At 37.5% G+C, this 17348-nt stretch overlaps 3 protein-coding genes across 6 annotated transcripts; 2 read left to right on the top strand and 1 right to left on the bottom strand.

Annotated features, from left to right (window-relative positions):
* The first annotated feature begins 1205 nt into the window (after positions 1–1205).
* LOC112571936 lies at positions 1206–4668 on the top strand. 4 transcript variants are annotated; one of them, XM_025251347.1, is made up of 7 exons: positions 1206–1366; positions 2005–2255; positions 2461–2726; positions 2836–2947; positions 3062–3291; positions 4065–4192; positions 4361–4666. In XM_025251347.1, the coding sequence occupies exons 2-6, from the start codon at positions 2012–2014 to the stop codon at positions 4149–4151; spliced, it is 939 nt and encodes a 312-aa protein (XP_025107132.1). In that variant the 5' UTR covers positions 1206–1366; positions 2005–2011; the 3' UTR covers positions 4152–4192; positions 4361–4666. The 4 variants fall into 4 exon arrangements, with proteins under 4 accessions (XP_025107132.1, XP_025107134.1, XP_025107131.1 ...); XM_025251349.1 differs by lacking the exon at positions 1206–1366 and adding an exon at positions 1391–1878 and having other exon boundaries at positions 3062–3288; positions 4361–4668; XM_025251346.1 differs by lacking the exon at positions 1206–1366 and adding an exon at positions 1393–1878 and having other exon boundaries at positions 1999–2255.
* A 495-nt stretch (positions 4669–5163) lies between these two features.
* Positions 5164–9421, top strand: LOC112571935 (probable histone-lysine N-methyltransferase set-23). The gene is made up of 3 exons (XM_025251344.1): positions 5164–5304; positions 6028–6152; positions 6911–9421. Exons 2-3 carry the CDS (start codon positions 6054–6056, stop codon positions 7817–7819), a joined length of 1008 nt encoding a protein of 335 aa, XP_025107129.1. The 5' UTR covers positions 5164–5304; positions 6028–6053; the 3' UTR covers positions 7820–9421.
* LOC112571934 (sulfatase-modifying factor 1-like) lies at positions 7909–17315 on the bottom strand. Its single transcript, XM_025251343.1, has 8 exons — positions 16747–17315; positions 16250–16324; positions 12614–12696; positions 12293–12415; positions 11255–11369; positions 10606–10722; positions 9966–10025; positions 7909–9683 (listed from the first exon to the last, which is right to left on the bottom strand). Exons 1-8 carry the CDS (start codon positions 17176–17178, stop codon positions 9549–9551), a joined length of 1140 nt encoding a protein of 379 aa, XP_025107128.1. The 5' UTR covers positions 17179–17315; the 3' UTR covers positions 7909–9548.
* Between the last annotated feature and the right edge of the window lie 33 nt (positions 17316–17348).

Raw genomic sequence — 17348 nt, 5'->3', positions numbered from 1 at the left:
GAGTAGGCTCGCGCCCATGATGCAAGGTGCATTGGTCCCGCTTGATAGCGACTCACATCACTCAACCCCTCCCCTCCGTGTAGTTGCTTGTAATTAGTGACCACCGGTTGTCTGGGTGCTGCAAAGTGCTGGAAGCGTGTAAACTGAATTATAGGTGCTATATGTATTAGGACAAAATAGAGTTGATATCTATGTGTAAATAACGTAAATAAATTGTTTTTAAATTTACTTACCCTAGTGAGTGTCAGTCTGTACGAATGCTTGCGTGTCCGTCTTCGTCGTATGAAAGAAACTAATAACATTTATCCATTGAGTGAATGAGCGCTGTGTCACCTCGTGCACGGTTAAGTCGCCAACCATGATGATATTGAGAAGCCATCCGATCAGTATTACATGCTTGAACGACGCATGGAAGAAAAGACACTTTTGAAAAAAAAATAGCAAGGTCTTTTGTGGATTCCAAGTTCGGCTAAGTGCGGGAGTGCCGACGTATAGATGGGAGTTGGAGGAAAGAAACGTGAGGTATTCGACTAGAGCAGACCTGGGCAAACGCCGGCCCGCGGGCCGGATCCGGCCCGCCTCCTGTCTCTGACCGGCCCGCCCGCTGGCCGCCCACCAGTAAATATACTATATATACAGTATTGGGTAAAACTGAGTTAATATATTAGTCCGGCCCTCTAGAACCATCCCAGTTTCTCATCCGGCCCTCTAGAACCATTCCAGTTTCTCATCCGGCCCCTTGGGAAAATTAATTGCCCACCTCTGGACTAGATAGTACATCCAACGAGTAAGAGCTAGAATTACTGTGAAGAAAAAAAATCACAACGGGAACTTCCGTCCTCTACGTTGGTTCGCGTCACTCAAACCACCTCTCTAAGTACAGCTTTAGTTCTGTCCACCCTGAGTAAGTGAGAAGTTCTGTCCACCTTGAGTACGAGAGAAGTACCATTCTGCCGCAATTAAGATGCTTTGGTCCCAGTGGAAAGCGGCTCACGTGAGTCACGTCACTCAATTCCCTCTTTCCCCACCCCAGGGAGTTGGGTGCTAGGTTTTAATAGACTAGGTAGGTTACGTAGGTAGGTTAGAATAGATATAATAGTTGTATGTGTAAGTTATGTAAATAAATATATGTCCTTGAACTTATTTACCTGTGTGAGCGTGTTGTACGTATATATATATATCCTCATCGTGTAAATGAGGTGAACGTGTATCACAAGCGCGTGAGAGATATATGTATTGTCCGTGTAGTTGTGACGCAGCAGCAGAGAGAACACACATGAAGATCGGTGGAGTTGACGCACCGAAGAAAAGACAGCCTGGGAAAGAAAAGCAGTCTTTTGAGGATTCCAAGGTCTGCTGAGTGCGGGTGTGTAATGGGTAGGAAAACACATACAACGCCAGGTATAGAGATTAGACAACGCACCCGACGAACGAGAGCTAGAATTAATTTTTAGTGGAAAATTCTCCTTGGAAACTTCGATCCGTTCTCTTCCCTGGAACACCAAAGAGGAAACTTATTGTCCTGGTGGTCTCTCTACTAGCAGGGTGGAAAGACCGCCAAAGTACCCCAGTGACCACAGGGCACTGTATACCCACTATACGTCTAATGTCTGCCACGCTAGGATTCTATCCAATGTGGCGACTAATTGTTTACGAATGAGTCGATCCTACATAGACGTTGCCATTTTTGTTTTGCAAAGTCGTATTCATGTTTTATTGTAATTTTGTATAGGTGGAGACACAAACACAAATTTTGTAAATAAAAATTCATCGATACTAATGCGCTGAAGTCAAACTTCCGGTTTCAAGTGTTCATTCAATCGTTCACGTTCACGATATCGGGATTGTTTATATTTCCCTTTTCTGGTTCTTATATCGGTAAGAAAATTGGTTTCTAATGTCATATCTTTTCGTAGGCATCCACTGTCAAATTATCATTGCAATGTTGCTGTTTCTGTTGTATTTTTAAAATTATACTTTAATTGTTTGGTTAATCATGTGTAGGTACAAAATGCCCATGCGACGTTACAAAAAAGTTCCTCCCGTGAAGAAAGTAAGGGTGATTAACCCCTTGACAGGGCGATTTATTACCCTTAAAGAGAATAAGCGACAGACACAAGACACAGTTTCTGCTGCTCCTGCCATGCAGCCACCGATACCGACGCCACAGGTATCCGACACAGTTCGTGCTTCTTGCTCTCAGCAGTCGATGCCGTCGACATCACGCATGGATGCATCTGAGTTTATGGCCGTAGGTATGCATGGATTTGCCATTAACGAAGTGTCTTTAGTAAACCGGTTACAGTTTGTTTTTTTGTTCGTTTCTTGCATTAGGAGGTCCGCCTACTATACATTTATGTGATGGCTGTTAATCCAAACTCTATTGTAAATCTGTACCAAATAAAAAAAAATGCATACACATGATTGTTTAAAATAAATGTTATTTTTCCACATTCCTAGATTCAGAAAATGGAGCTAGCAATGGAACAAGCTCATACTGGAAGAAAAAAGTAAATGGTTCTGACAAATGGGAAAAGATACGCAAGGAACTGCTGGTTGTCCACACTGAACTGTGTGCTATTGCAGATCAAAGCCAGTGTATCTGTTGTGATTTCAATTTGCCAACAATCCGCTGCTTGGATTGTGGCAGCCATGCACTTTTTTGTGAGAAGGACTTTCTTGAGCGTCACAAGAATGCTGTATTTCATAGCCCAGAAATCTGGAATGTAGGTAACATTTAGTATTTGGGGGTTATGGGGCAACAAAATATTTATGTACATTTCAACTGCTTTGTTGACAACTTCATTTGAACATTGTCTGCTTTTTTCCCCCTAGGGACATTGTTTTGTGCCATATGCAGCCAAATTGCCTGTTCTTGTGCATTGCAACCACAAGATACCAAATTGTGCAAAACGTACAAGGGAAATCTTTGTAATTGGAATGAGAGGTAAAATACAAACTTGTTTACAGTTGGAAAAAAACCAAATAACAGTAAAAATTATGTTCTAGGTATGGTATGGTTTGCTACATCATCAATGAAAATATGCTTGTGTATGTGTAGGTGGTCCACAGCTGTTTACTTTTGAATTCTGCTCATGTGAGAGTGACACCATTACACTACTACGCCATCGCCTTTGGGGTTCTTCCGCAGAAATACCATCTGTGGCATTTAAACTGGATGTTATGGAATGGTTGCGTGCATTAGTGCTTGAATGCCAGGTGTCAGTAGACGGGTTTATCAATGCTTTGGCAACTCGACTTAGCAAGATAGAGAACATGAGCAGCAAGAAGGTTTGTTGTAGCCATTTTTCAACTTTGTTTTCAGTTTTCATCGTTGTTACATATAGTAATTGAGCACTGTTACTGTACTGAGAAATTTGAATCACATAACGTAACATCAGTCGTGGGTCCTTGTTCATATTGACTTAGAATGCCAGTAATAGAAGTTTTTAAGTCTGTAAGTGGACAGCCAATATTGATAGAAATTATTTTTAATTATTAGCTTTGGAGTTTGGTTAAAATATAGCATTATTGTGGGTCTGCCCTTGAATTGCAGCCTCATTTTCATGATGCCATATATATATATAGTTATGTTGTTACCTGTTTCACTTTAGTCGTTTTCATGAGGAGCAGACAGAAACAAAATGAATCATAATGGCTGGTCAAAAATACTAAAGGTGCATGGAATTGTGTTTGAATTTGGTTTTGGGTGATCCTTTGTTTGAGGTTCACTTGCTGAAGTAAAAATATTCATTGGCATGTGCCATCTGATTCACATGTTGGTTGTTCTTTGATAGTACTCCATTTTCCTCCTGGACTGTGTAGTGATTCATGATGCAGCCCACAAAATTGTTCCAAATTTTCTTATTTACACTTTGTAAATTAGCAGCAGCAGGTCCTCTGCATGAATGATTGCATGTGCGATGCTATATGTGTTAGCCTGCTGCACCTACGAGTTCATATAGATGATTCATTTGCTAGTACAGAAATTTGCTTTTGGCATCCTGCTTCATCATTATTTTATATTTTTATTAGTTTGGCCTAACTTCATGTATGCATTGCAGGTTAATGGAGTATATCAGGCCCTAGTAACTGATGCATTTACAATGTACATGCATCATAGTACCAGTTGCAGCACCAGCAGCACATAGATCCAGATCTTGATGATGGAACTGGTTGTCCTGCCTGCCATGTAAGTTTTTATATAAATCAGTAAATGGGGTTAAATTGTTGCAGGGTAGCAGAGGTTGTGAAAGCCAGTTTTGTTTTTATTTTATGCAGCTGGTTGTAATAACAGCAATAATAGAAATGTATAAAGGATGTAATTACCATACAAAAGAAATTTTTATGTCAAATATAGGTGATCAAAGAAGGCATCAAAGTTGATGCAAAAGACTTTGCAGAGGAACGGACTGACTTGGTGCCAAGGGCCACGCGGTGTTGGCCTTAGCGAGTGACATTGTCAGTTTGGCTACACTTTATTTACGAGGATAACAGAATAAACAAAAGTTATGCTTTGTTACAACAAGCACTTGGTCTAATGAAAGGGGGGTGTGGAAAACTACTACAAAAAAATTAAGGTATTGATCTGAAAAGACGCAAGGGCTTTTTGACACGCACACTTCCAAACCTTAAAAGTGATTAATATGAACCATTTTAAAATAAATTTTGTTTCTTGATAATTGTTGCTTTGTCCTTTAAACTGAACAAAAAGTTGCATGTGTTGTGATGCTATCACGGTGTACGCGCGTGTGAGAGCCTGGCTGCACTTACTCTTATTTTTCGTGATGTGGGAGCACGGAGATCGTTCTGTCAGTATGGTGTTTGCTCCCTCCTCCTCCCCCTCCTCCATACCCGACTGTTATAAGGCTAATTATCTTAAGTTTTACGAGATACCCTAAGATGCGATCGCCACTAGCGATGGTAAACGTAGAGCTGCAAGTCAAAATATGTGGTCAACTCTAAAACAATACACACGCGCACAGAGAAAGCGAAGCTAAAAACTTAGCAGCAGGGCCACCAAGAGCTATCATGGGCTCCGGGGCATTCTATTGTGAATTGTGACCGTAAATAAGATTTTGCCAAAACATAGTAAAATAAGTATAATTCGCAAACGCCGTGACTTTCAAATTATACCAATCTTCAAATGGACTACATTCTCATAATATTTGTTAGTCTACAGCTCGTGTAAACAGAACTGTTATAGCTTCTTCTAGGACAGTGTTCTGCTCGCTCTGATCACGAACTTGTATTGCTCTGATTAAAATGAATCAGAAGCGGACCACTAGAGTAAAACTTGCATAGGTACTATTTATTTTCTTTAACTAAGTTGCTGCTTCTCAATACAATTTATTTCCCCGATGTTGTGACCCTATTTCTTTATTCTTAATAATTTGAGCTAATGTTTACCCTATATCTATGCCATGTCCCAGTTGACAAGAAAGACGTTAACCACATCTGTTATTGGTATTAATTACTCAGATTTGCTCGAGACTCCTGCCAGGAGAAAAATTGCCCTTTCATTGCAGCTGTGGGTGTAACATAACCATTAATCGATTGGCCAGTGGTGTTGCGTGTTTATTTTATACTTAATTGATTGAAGTCTGTGCAAGTTTCACCTGGTAATCATTGAAAGAGAACTCAATGATAGTAAACATCTATACGTGTGAAAATCAGTGCTGAGTGATCCATCACAGCTGTTGCCCGAGACGGGCATTGTGCCCGCCTCATATAAACAATAAGCTTTTTATAAGGTGAAACCCAGCAGGTGTGGTATGTACTCATCTGAGTTCTGTGACAAGATGAAAAATGTGATTAGGCTCTTATTCTACCACTACTTTATTGTTTAGCTTGTGTCTCCATTAAATTGTTGCCCTTTTGAACCCAAAGTGTTCACAGAATTATAATGAGCAAATGGGCATGAAAACTTTATGTCATGTTAGTATTTTAAAGTTTTACTTATACTTTTTGATAAACTATGTTTGCATTTTTCTCCTTCCACACTAAAAAAAAATCCCTGTTTTACAGATAAAGTAAAATACATTCCCAACAGAATGAATTTCACAATAAATGACATTAGTGAAGGATTGGAGCACAGGCCTATTCCTTGTGAAGATACATCTGTCAGTGGTACGTTTCCTTTTCAGTTCAGGGTAAGTGATTTTCAACTTTTATTTATTCTGCATGGTGAGAACAGTGTTTACTGAGGTTACGAAATCACACTGATTCTGTCTTTGCTGTCTCAGTTTAGTCCATTTGTATCATGCAATATCTCAGTCAACAGACAAGCATACAGTCCTGTACACATCACTGTGGTTCACAAGACAATCACCATAAATGATGCAAAACAAAGAACAATGCAAAGTACTTGATTTCATTCTTCATTAGTACTGTTGTTTATTCTTTTTTAGTTCATATATTGTTTGTTTTCCTGTCCATCGTATTCTGTCCATGTTTCGTTCTTGTTCTTAGGCGCTAAAGCTTGCTCTTTAGAGTGTGAGTATGTGCTTTAAAAATGTTGCATTTATTAATATTAACAAGGTGAATGTCAAACATTTGACTAAGTGTAGCAAGTTGCATATAAAGATAAGAGATAAATGGTTTTGGGGTGAACTTTGGTCAACATTCTTTAACCCAGACTTATTTGCCAAATAAATGGGATTTTAGGGCCTGATTAAAAACAGCCTTAAGTTTGGGAAGATGAAATAGGAGAAATATTTAATTGACTATAACTTGATAGAACTGAACTTAGATAGCCAGCATTTCTGTCATGCTACATCGAATTCGTGCAGTTACTGGTTATGAGATTTAAAAAAAACCAATAATCTAGCTTTAAAAGTAATCAATGTAATTCTAGGCAATTGCCTATTTCTACAAACATTTTAATTGTGGTTCAATTTTTACCTTTCAGTATGTGACAAGAAGTATTCCTGGTCCAGGGAGTTCACTGAAAGATTTCAAGGAACAGTTTCTGGGATGCAGTTGTCAAAATAAGTGTGATAAAACAAGCTGTGAATGTCTTCTTCAATTTCATGAAAGCTACAACAAAGAGACCAAGCAGCTTTTGCCAGAAGTGATCATGGGTACCCGTCTGAAACCAATAGTTGAGTGCAACAGTAACTGCAGGTGTGACAGTGGTTGTGCCAACAGGTTGGTGCAGCATGGCCCTTTTATTAAACTCAAAGTTTGTAAAGTGGATGAGAAAGGGTATGGCCTTTTCACATCAGAAATCATACCTCAACTAAGTTTTGTTTGTGAATATGCTGGGGAAATCATTGGAATTAAAGAAGCTCAGAAACGACTGAAAGAAGCTGCAAATGATATGAATTATCTCATAGTCCTAAGAGAACATTGTGCATCAGGAATGAGGCTGACTTGTGTTGACCCACGCCATTTTGGCAATGTGGGCCGTTTTTTGAATCACTCGTGTGACCCAAACCTGGTCATGATTCCTGTGAGGGTGGAAAACTCTGTGCCGAGGCTGGCTTTGTTTGCCCGAAAGAATATCCTGGCAGGTGAGGAACTCACCTTTGATTACAGTGGTGAGGCACTTTTCAACAGCACAAGTTCAACTTTTCAAAGCATAAACAGTGCTGCACACACAGAAAACAAAGATGTTCCCCAAGAACTTCAATGTGAAGAGTCTAACCATTTTAATATCACACAAAACAATGTTTATAAATCTTTGAAAGAAAAACCAGTGAACAGTAGAAAGAGGAAAAGGTTGGGCTCTGCAAGAGGTGATGACATTCACTGTTCAGGTCGCAGTAGAATCATTGGTGACTTGGATAAAAGTCAGGTTACTGAAACAGTAGCCTAGACATACCTTTCCAGAGAAAACTTTGTTTGTGTGGCAGCCCAGTGTGTAAAGGATATCTTCCATATTCCGTGAAAATGTTTAGTCAGTAATTCAGTATTTTCAAAATTTATTTTCCGCATATTTTTAATTGACAAAGTCCTAGCTACACGTAAATTCCAAACACGCATATACACATGATATAATGCCTCATTAAATTTTCAATAAGCACACTGCTAAGGCAGAACATGAGCAATACTGAAACAAAAATAACAACACCAGTAACAAAATAAATATAAGGCACTTGTACTGCATATGTTTTGCTATTTTGTTTAAAGAGTTCACAGCTGTTATAAAAGTAACATAAAAAATATGATTACTTCATTTTTATGAGACATTTTTTGTCACAGAATGGATCACAAAATTTAGTGCAGGTTTGTATTATGCTGAACAGATACCCCAATCTATAACTTTATCATGAATAGTCATAATAATCAGAGAACTTGTATAGCACATTTCCTCAACCTCACAGTGCTTTATTAAAGGGACTTCATGCTTCCAAAACTATTTTAACTGGATCTTTCAAGAAATATAAGCGTAGCTCACGACCACAAAAAAAGGAACTATTGTAACAGCTTCGTGAATAAACAATACAGGTAAGAGGCAGCACATTGGATCTTATGCAGCTGCTGCAAAATCTTCAGTTTTTTGTTTATCGAGCCATGACATTTCCCAAGCTCTTAGTTGTTGTGACCCTGGTGACTAAAGTGATCTTGAAAAGTGAAGGTTATGAGATCTATTACCATCTTACCATAGACTATTACCATCTGCTGCGGTGCAGATGGCTTACACTTTACAATTTTTTGTCAACAAAAAATAGGGAGTTGGAGAACATGAGCAAATATGTAAATCAACATGTGAAATCTTTGAGAAGGAATGAGAATCCTCCACATTCTTCTAGGATAAAGCTGTTTAATATTACACTTGTTACTTTTCCCCTTATGTGCTGTTTCCTTCTTTGTTATACCTATATACAGAAAATCTTATTAATATCATCTGCTTATTGTCATTTGGAACAGACCTTTACTGTGACAACAAATGGGCTTGAGTGTATTTTTTTTTCCTAATCCTGCCACTTTGCCAGTATTGGTACATAGCAGATTTGTAGTACCATATAGCCTTGCCAAGAAAGAGAATTTCTATGTAACAAAAGACAGCTATGTAAATAAAATTGCAGGACAAAACTGTTTTATGTACATAACCTGGAAGACATGATTTCCACAACTCACTGGTCTCCAATGCAAAGAAACAACTTTACCCAACCATAACCTCTTGTCAAACTAATTAATCCCATCACCAGAACTTCGGAAATTTAAGCACAATTGCTAAAAGTAAGCTATTCCAGAAGGGGTTTACTGCCCACAAAAATAAAGTCACATTCTCTATCAATCTAAACATATCCTGTAAGACAAAAACAACTACCTGCAAACTTTTCACAGAACTATTAACAGTTTGTAAGAAAGTGTTTTGAAGGAGCAAATGCTTTTTTTGTGAGAACTATGTTTCATGTTAGTAATACCAGGATAGCAGTTTGTGCCAGTTTATGTATTAAAAAATCAACAATAAGGCCTCTTTCTTGGAATGAATTTAAGTTGGACAAATGGAAAGAATACAGCTTAAGAAGTCCAAGAGGATTTGCAATTGAAGTGAAAAAATTGCAAATCACATAGAAGTCTGCAAACATTATTATCAGTTAAAGTTCATCTTTTGTATCTGTTTGAAGATATTTGGGGAGCTCTGATGATGCACACCGAAATCCTAGATTGGAAGAGGAACTGTCTGGTGTATTCTGGCTTCTAGCTCCACACCGATACCTGTAGCAATACAGCTGGAAAAACACGCGCACACACACAATTTTAGCAATAATGTATGGTCCCTCATGAGTTTAAAATATCCAGTAAGAGACCTAAAATTTTGCATCGTTTGGAAAAAAATTGCACAATTTAAACTGTTTTATGTAAATATCAATCACAAGGCTTGTTTCAAACAGATGCTCAGATGTTCAGCTAATGTCAGATCACACACACAGTTTTCTCCCACTTTACTACCCATCCTGACCACCGCTTATGTCTTGAAGACATGTATAACAGCTACTTCTTAATGTTAATACCTTTGTGCACTGGTAAGATCCCCCCTTCTTCACTTTATCTGTGCCACTCGCTGGTCCCTTCTGCAAAAGAAAATTGTGAATATATCACTCTTTAGTCCTTTATATTGATAACCCCATCATAAGCTTTGTCACCCAAGATTTACTGTACCTTAATATATGACAGAATCAAACTTCTATGGTCAGCATAACACTAAAGTACATACTTAAGTGCCTGGTCCACTTCCTTAGCAGAAAAACTAAAATTTTTTTTCAAATCTTCACTTTTCTTCCTTTATTTCTGCTCTACTCCAAGCTTGAGTTTCCTATTTCAATACAATCAGACCATATGAACTCCTTGCAAAGAAAGAGCATAATCCTAACTACATACCCTTGTGCATTATGTTATAATTAAGTGTGTATATTTAGATTACTGTCTTATCGAAAAGTTGTAGCAAATGTGTATACATTGGTGAGAATTCAAGGGTTTATTAACTAAGTAATAACAGCTGCAATAAAAAGGATATTAGTTTTCATCTTGTGGATGTAAACCCTCTTGATCTCCAGCATTTTTGAAGACATCAAGCTAGACTTTAAAATGTTGATGCGCACAATGAATTTCAGTTCAAGCTGATATATTTTTCTTTTAAAGCAGCTGACTTACAGGGTTATCCTTGAAGTCTTTAGTGTGTTTAACCTCCCACCAATCTTGTGTCCATTCCCACACATTGCCAATTATGTTCTTTAGTCCAAATTTGTTCTGTTCAGGAAATGATGTCACCTAAAATTAGAAAGAACAAAAACAGAGTAACGATAAGACCTCTAGAGAATTCCCACAGCATCATCTCACTAAAAGAAAAATGCCAAAAATTCAGGCTGGATCCAACAACGTCTAGGCTGGAAGAATCCAAACAGCAATATCCTTAAAACAAAGAAATGAAATATTTGAATAAAGAATTTATAAAAAAAAAACACTCATTGGGGCTAGTAGATGAGATCACTTGTGAATGTGCTAGAATGTGTGCACAATTAATTTTTTTAAAAAAGCATTGATCGCATTAGGGAGGGTGACATAAGCAGATTGTTATTTAAATTAAAAACTCAATTTCACTAGGAAAAGTGAAAAAAAAAATCACTCTGAAAGTGTTATTGTAATGGTTGTACTTGTGCAAAAAGTGTATAAGTTCTCAGTGTAGACTTGAAGAACATTTAAATAAACATTACCAATATGTGGTGTTAGAAGAAATCTTTCTATTGCACACATTTTCCTGACAATCTTACAAAAGGTACTGCTAGACGAAAAGCTTTCATACTGGGGCTGTTCCCTCGTATCCATCTTCTCCTGTATTCTTTTCTGGAAATGCTCCTTGCCAAATATTCATCCAGTGTTCTCCCCTTGGCATCATATTATTTCCCCATGGAAAAAGTCTGCAAGCAAATGTGCACACATAAAAACACACACACCGCTTTTCAGATTTTTAACCACTAAATACATCACATAACAACACAATACAACTTTATCAATCATCAATGGCGGTAACTGAGTTGCTGGGATAGATGGAAGTCTGAAGCTAGACTGCTAAAACATAAGGTTGCAGGGTGTTAAAGGCAGAAGAGAAATCAGCAAAGAGAAGTCTGGCATTAACTTTAGGCTACCCCAGATGTTTGTACACAATGTTTAGCATTAGTGACTTAGTGTCATTTACACCTCTTCCAGTCCTACAGACAAATTGCAGTGCCTCTAAATAGTTATCAACAGCAGTTACAGCCTCACTCTTAACAATTTTGTTTAAGTGTTTGATGTAAGAGCAACCAGTCTGAAGTCATTGGATTGACTGGGCTTTGTGACTTTTGGGATAGAAACAATGTTTCCTAATTGTTTCCAAATATCAGGAATATGGCCAGAAATCTACAGAGAACTGGAGTAGATGTTGTAAGAATCCACTAAATTTTTTGGCAAAGTAATGTAGCATGCCCCACAAAGCCCATCTGGAACGATGGCATTGTTAATATATATGTGTGTCAGCAGATCTCTGACAAAGGATTAGGACATGATTATCAACATATGCTCAGGAACAAAAGACTGTTTCACTGTGGTAACATTATGAGAGCCATCATAATAACATTGACTGAACAGTACATTTATTTCCCTAGGATAGTTAATGTATAATTTTTAAAGAACCCTTAGTCAACCATTATAGTTAAAAATAACTCCCTCCTATTTTCCTTGTACCATGGGCAAAGCTTCAGGAAGGGATTGCATACTGAATACATTGGAAAACTAATATCATTGTTAATGAAGTGATAATGACAGTCATCAACTTCCCATTAACAAATGCTTGGCCTTTTACCTGTTTTCCAGCCCTCCCCGACATGCATACTCAAATTCTGCCTCTGTAGGAAGTCGTTTTCCTGCCCATTCACAATACTTGACAGCATCATTCCAAGAACAGTGCAAAACTGGATGATCCATTCTGAGAAGTAAAATGCCAAATTTTAGCACCGCTGATTCATTTTAAAGTTATTGATCTACAAAACTGTTTCTAGCCAAAAAAGAAAACTTAAGTCACATTAATGAGAAATTATTGTTTTCTACAGGATAATAATATTATAAACATTCATTTTGAGTATCTTAAACTCCCACATACATGGGGTAAAGAGGTCTGCCATACCTGTCTTTTATACCTGAATCCTTTCCAAATGGGTGCCTCCAGTCTGCTCCCTCAACAGGTAGCCACCAAGGGGCTGCAGCAGCCTGGATAAAGCATTGTGTAAAATTATTTGGATACAAACTCCACCACAAAACCTAGAGCTATTTGATGTCATTTCTTATTTGGTTAGCCAGTTTCTCCCTTTGATTGTTTTGTTCTCTTCATGATCATTTTATTGTACTGCCTAAATTTTGTAAACCGGAGGTCCCATTCGTATGATTACATGTGTTCTCGACTCAGCTCAAACACCTATTCTCCATCTTGATAACCTGCTTAAACTAATGACAATGAGGGTATGATTTATATAGAGCATGATCATGTTCATGAAGGAAAACACTCTCAGTCACACATTACATGGGACAGCTTATTGTTCACACACACACCATGAGAAAAACTGATCAACAAAACAAATATAGTGATAAAAGGCTATGGCCAGAAATCCCAGTAACTCAAACTAGCATCACCAGTTTCCCACATGACAATGCGATAAATATTTCTCTACTAATCTTATCATGCCAATTACTTGCAGGTCAACAGCTCTACAAGATAACAACCCAGGGGGTCTTTAATATCTTGCTTCTGTAACAAAAGAGGACAGATAATCTTCCATCTCAATAACTCCTAACCCTGAAGTTACATAGTGCTAGGAGTTAGTCCCTTGTCTTATTTGGTCGAAGGAAGGACACAACAGATCAGTCATTTGTAGTAGTCTGTTGTTCAGCAGATGACTAGGGTATCTCTATGGGTCCACCGTTCGGTACTTCAGACTAACTTTTGTATCATTTGCCTCCCTTTCTGCCATTTTGCCTCACAAGATAGTTTTGAGAAAAAGATCTCAGTCACAAATGATTATATCAATTCACATGCACTCTTAATGTACTGCAACTGCTGTAGGAGGAAAGTCCTCAATATAGGGGTTTAACATCAATGAGAACAGCACTGCTGGAATCTTTGTAGCATGCTTTGGTGTGTAGCATTCTAAAGACTAAGTTATGTCTTTGTAGAGGGTAGGGATCGAACAGCTCCCAGGACTGTCCCTTGCATATGGAGTTATGTTTTTGTTTGTAGAGGGTAGGGGTCAAACAGCTCCCAGGACTGACCCTTTCTCACACCAGCTGCGTGGGTAATAGCCAGCCTTGAACTGTCCACCTGTGGCTACTGGCTGCTAAGCCTATTGTTACATCGGAAGTTACGAAGCTGCCTGAGCCACTTGGGGAGACAATGACCAGATGGGTCGGGTCGGTGTGTCCACTGGCGCCATGAGAAAAGGGGGGTGGATGGTTCTGGAACGTTCGACGGGGATAGGATAAGTAGCATAGCTTGAGAGTTGTGGGAGGCTTTTTGATTTTGGAAGTGAGAGTGGTGAGATGGCAGGCTAGCCACCGAGTGAAACTGAATAAAATCTATGGTTATGTGGCAGTTACTACCTTTGTTGTGTTCTTGTAAAACTAGCCCACCCCTTCTTAGCCATCAGGGACTGACATGTTGGTTATAGATGATTTGAACGAAGCCCTCCTCTATTAATGATTCCTTCAAATGAGGAGTCTTCATGCAACACTATCAAAGGCCTTTTGAAGTCAGTGAAGTTTTGCAGTAGATCTTTCATGATAAGTATGCTTTTCTGTGATGATTCTACAGTCAAGAATCTGTCCAACTATACTGTATCTGGGTCTCAATTCAGCCTATTCTTTAGTCATCTGTTCTTTGTTTTGAAGGGTCCAGTCCATTTGAAATAACTTTTATGATGATATTACTAGAAAGGTTGATAATACCCACTGTTGTGCAGTTCTGGCATTTTCAGAGAGGCTAAGAGGTGAAAAGATGATATAATAAGGCTCCCAGAGCAAAGGACCCCATTGACGAAAATTGAGGGATGCTACTGTATATATTATCTACTACTTTAAGAGAAACATATACAATATCATATTGCAGCTCATCATTTTTTTTAAATGTTGTGCTATAATGTTTGAAAGCAACAAGTTCTCCAAATGATGCTCTGTTCACAAACAGCATATAAGGCTAAACGGCAGAGAACGATATGGATGTTAGATCTTCAGTTAAACAAATAGTTTGTAATAATCCAACCACATACTAGCATCACATAAGCAAGAATATTTATTTCAAGTATATGCATCCATTGCACTGGTTCCCTTATGACAGCTGGTAACCAAAATAAACTAACACATGGTGATGCTATATTAGCTATTAATAAAACTTGCATCCTGCAACCTGGTCCTATTGTACTTCAAGTGTGTATGTAAATGTACAAAATCTCATAAATCTGGATGTAAGAGAACAATCAATAGCTGACAGCTATGCTAGGCAGCCAATAAATTTGTTTTTTGTAATCCAGTGGACAAATGATTTCTCTTTCTGATAATCTACCTTGTCCTTTCCAGATCAGTGCTCTTCATTTTTTATAGCATGCAACATATTCTGCCAATCAGATCATACCACGAGACTTTCTGCAGCAGCTGCTGCCTCTACCCCAAATACAAGAAATCTACATTTGAAATGACAGTCTACTTGTGGGTAATGAATAAGTACATGCATAAATAAATGAGTTTTTATAATGTTTTTCATGGCGATAATGTAAACTTTGAAAAGATAGCAAAGATCTACATATATATCATAAAAGTTATTAATACAGCTGTGAGGTTAGTATCATGATCAATGTAATGCACGTGTTCAATTAAGTTTTCTTCCTCCTACTGTGAAAAATATATCTTAAAAGAAATATTACTTGTTAGAAAACTTGTACGGTGCAGACTTTAAATAACTAATTCCATGCCTTTACCATCAGGGATAAAAACAAAAAGTGAGATAAAGGTAAAATTACCAAAATCAAATCAGCTGGTTTTACTATGATCCAGTGTTTCCAAATAAATATAATAATGATCAGATATCTCCAGGCTACTTGAACCCTATCATCGGTAATAAAAAATAAGCTAGATAAACAATTAAGTGAAACAGTAAGTGCAAATAATAACAGCTGCATTGAGTAAAATTGAAGGAAAGTATCTTTGTGGCAAGAAAGATCCAGACATCTCATTCATGTAGGCATTAGCAAACAGGCTAAACTTTAGAGTTCAGAGCTATTTAAAGGCACTTGACAAGAGTAAAAGGAAAGATAACTATGTCCACACAACACATTAAAAATATTCACATGTAAATGGTTTTTAGCTAAATGATTAATCTGTGCATTCAAAAAAAAAAATCCATATACTTGCCATAACAGTAACACATTTTAAACAGTTCCTAGTAGGCTCTGTAAAATATCATCTATAAAGATACGGTTACCATATCACCTTCATGAACAGCATTTGATAAAACACCACAGATATTAAGATACTAAAATTCTTAATAAAAAAAAAACTGTTAACATAATTCATCATGAAAGAATAAAAAGGAAAGGAAAGAATAAAGTGGCTTTGATTGAATAAATTTTATCATTTCATGGTTAATGATTCATTTGTCATTTTCAGATGTTGACTTAAATAATTATGTGTACAGTCTAATTCAGATGGATATCAATCTTTTTTACCTTACTCTTTTTTCAGACCAAAAAATAAGTTCAAGTGGGAGCATACTACTTACCATTTGAGTTATTTCCTTTTTAACCTCCTCACTGAGATAGTTTTCCATCACAAAAGAGTTTCCAAAACTTTCTGCCTAAAAAAGAAAACAAACGTACAACTGGCATGAGTCTGAATAATTATATAAAATATCAACTAAGTGATTAATAAATTGGTGTTTTTATTTTTGAAAATAATTTGACTGTAGGTAAACATTATTTACATATTTCATTGTTTTCTGAAGTTTTATGTACACTTGTAAATTAGTCCTGAATGCTCACATGTATGAATTTATAAGGTGAGACTGCTTTTTTTTTAAATGCCGTAATGTTCTGTCGAGTACATGTAAATATTCAATAGCTTTAAAGGATCTCCAGTGTGTCCAAGACTGCGGTCATGGAACAAACTCACCAACACATAATTATATCCTCATTTCTTCAGGTAAGAGCACTATATTCATCTCTAAAATATTATTCCGAACTTTATCTATCTGGAAAAAAAAAAAGAACTTTCACTTACTTCAGTCTTATAACCTGTCTGGTTGACAAAAAGCTCGAACTCGGCATTAGAAACTTCATATTTATCCATATAAAATGAATCCACTTTTACTTGTCGTCCAGGCCCTTCTCCATCTAACACGAAGACTGGTTCATCAGTTCCCATTGTAAATGTTCCACCTGGTATGTAAACCATCTGGTTAGTTCTTGGATAAAGGGTATCGCCAGTTTTCGGCTGATAAAACCTCGTATGAGAGCTGTCGTCTGCTTCACTTTCTGTGACATCGTTTTTCTCTTTGTCTTCTTTGTTGCGACTCTGTTTGCAGCCACATTCTTCTTTATTATCACTACTACCTGAGTCCTGATGTGACTCAGACTCTGATGCTAAAGTGCTATAAAGAATGACCAGACAAAACAGACTGAGAAACACTGCTGTACGCCTACGATCCGTCATCGTCTTGCCCGATGTCCCGAACTGAAGGACTTCTCACAACTTCAGATTCTTATATAGTCTGATCCGAGGCGCGAGCGTGACACGCGAAGCGTTAGGGAGCAACGCGTTCAGCAGTATTATTAACTAATACACTATCTTTAATTTTGTAAGCACGTCTTTAATCTTTTAAA

Source organism: Pomacea canaliculata, linkage group LG9 (assembly GCF_003073045.1).
Source record: "Pomacea canaliculata isolate SZHN2017 linkage group LG9, ASM307304v1, whole genome shotgun sequence".
NCBI lineage: Eukaryota > Metazoa > Mollusca > Gastropoda > Architaenioglossa > Ampullariidae > Pomacea > Pomacea canaliculata.
This window is presented reverse-complemented; position numbering and strand designations above follow the sequence as displayed.

Excerpts from the sequence above, each read along its gene's own strand:
- LOC112571935 (XM_025251344.1), top strand. The coding sequence starts at position 6,054 with ATGAATTTCACAATAAATGACATTAGTGAAGGATTGGAGCACAGGCCT. Across the intron at positions 6,153-6,910 it reads CGTTTCCTTTTCAGTTCAGG|TATGTGACAAGAAGTATTCC; the intron begins GTAAGTGATTTT and ends TTTACCTTTCAG.
- LOC112571936 (XM_025251347.1), top strand. The coding sequence starts at position 2,012 with ATGCCCATGCGACGTTACAAAAAAGTTCCTCCCGTGAAGAAAGTAAGG. Across the intron at positions 2,256-2,460 it reads ATCTGAGTTTATGGCCGTAG|ATTCAGAAAATGGAGCTAGC; the intron begins GTATGCATGGAT and ends CCACATTCCTAG. Across the intron at positions 2,948-3,061 it reads CTTTGTAATTGGAATGAGAG|GTGGTCCACAGCTGTTTACT; the intron begins GTAAAATACAAA and ends GTGTATGTGTAG.
- LOC112571934 (XM_025251343.1), bottom strand. The coding sequence starts at position 17,178 with ATGACGGATCGTAGGCGTACAGCAGTGTTTCTCAGTCTGTTTTGTCTG. Across the intron at positions 12,697-16,249 it reads AAAAGGAAATAACTCAAATG|GCTGCTGCAGCCCCTTGGTG; the intron begins GTAAGTAGTATG and ends TGCTTTATCCAG. Across the intron at positions 12,416-12,613 it reads GATTCAGGTATAAAAGACAG|AATGGATCATCCAGTTTTGC; the intron begins GTATGGCAGACC and ends TTTACTTCTCAG.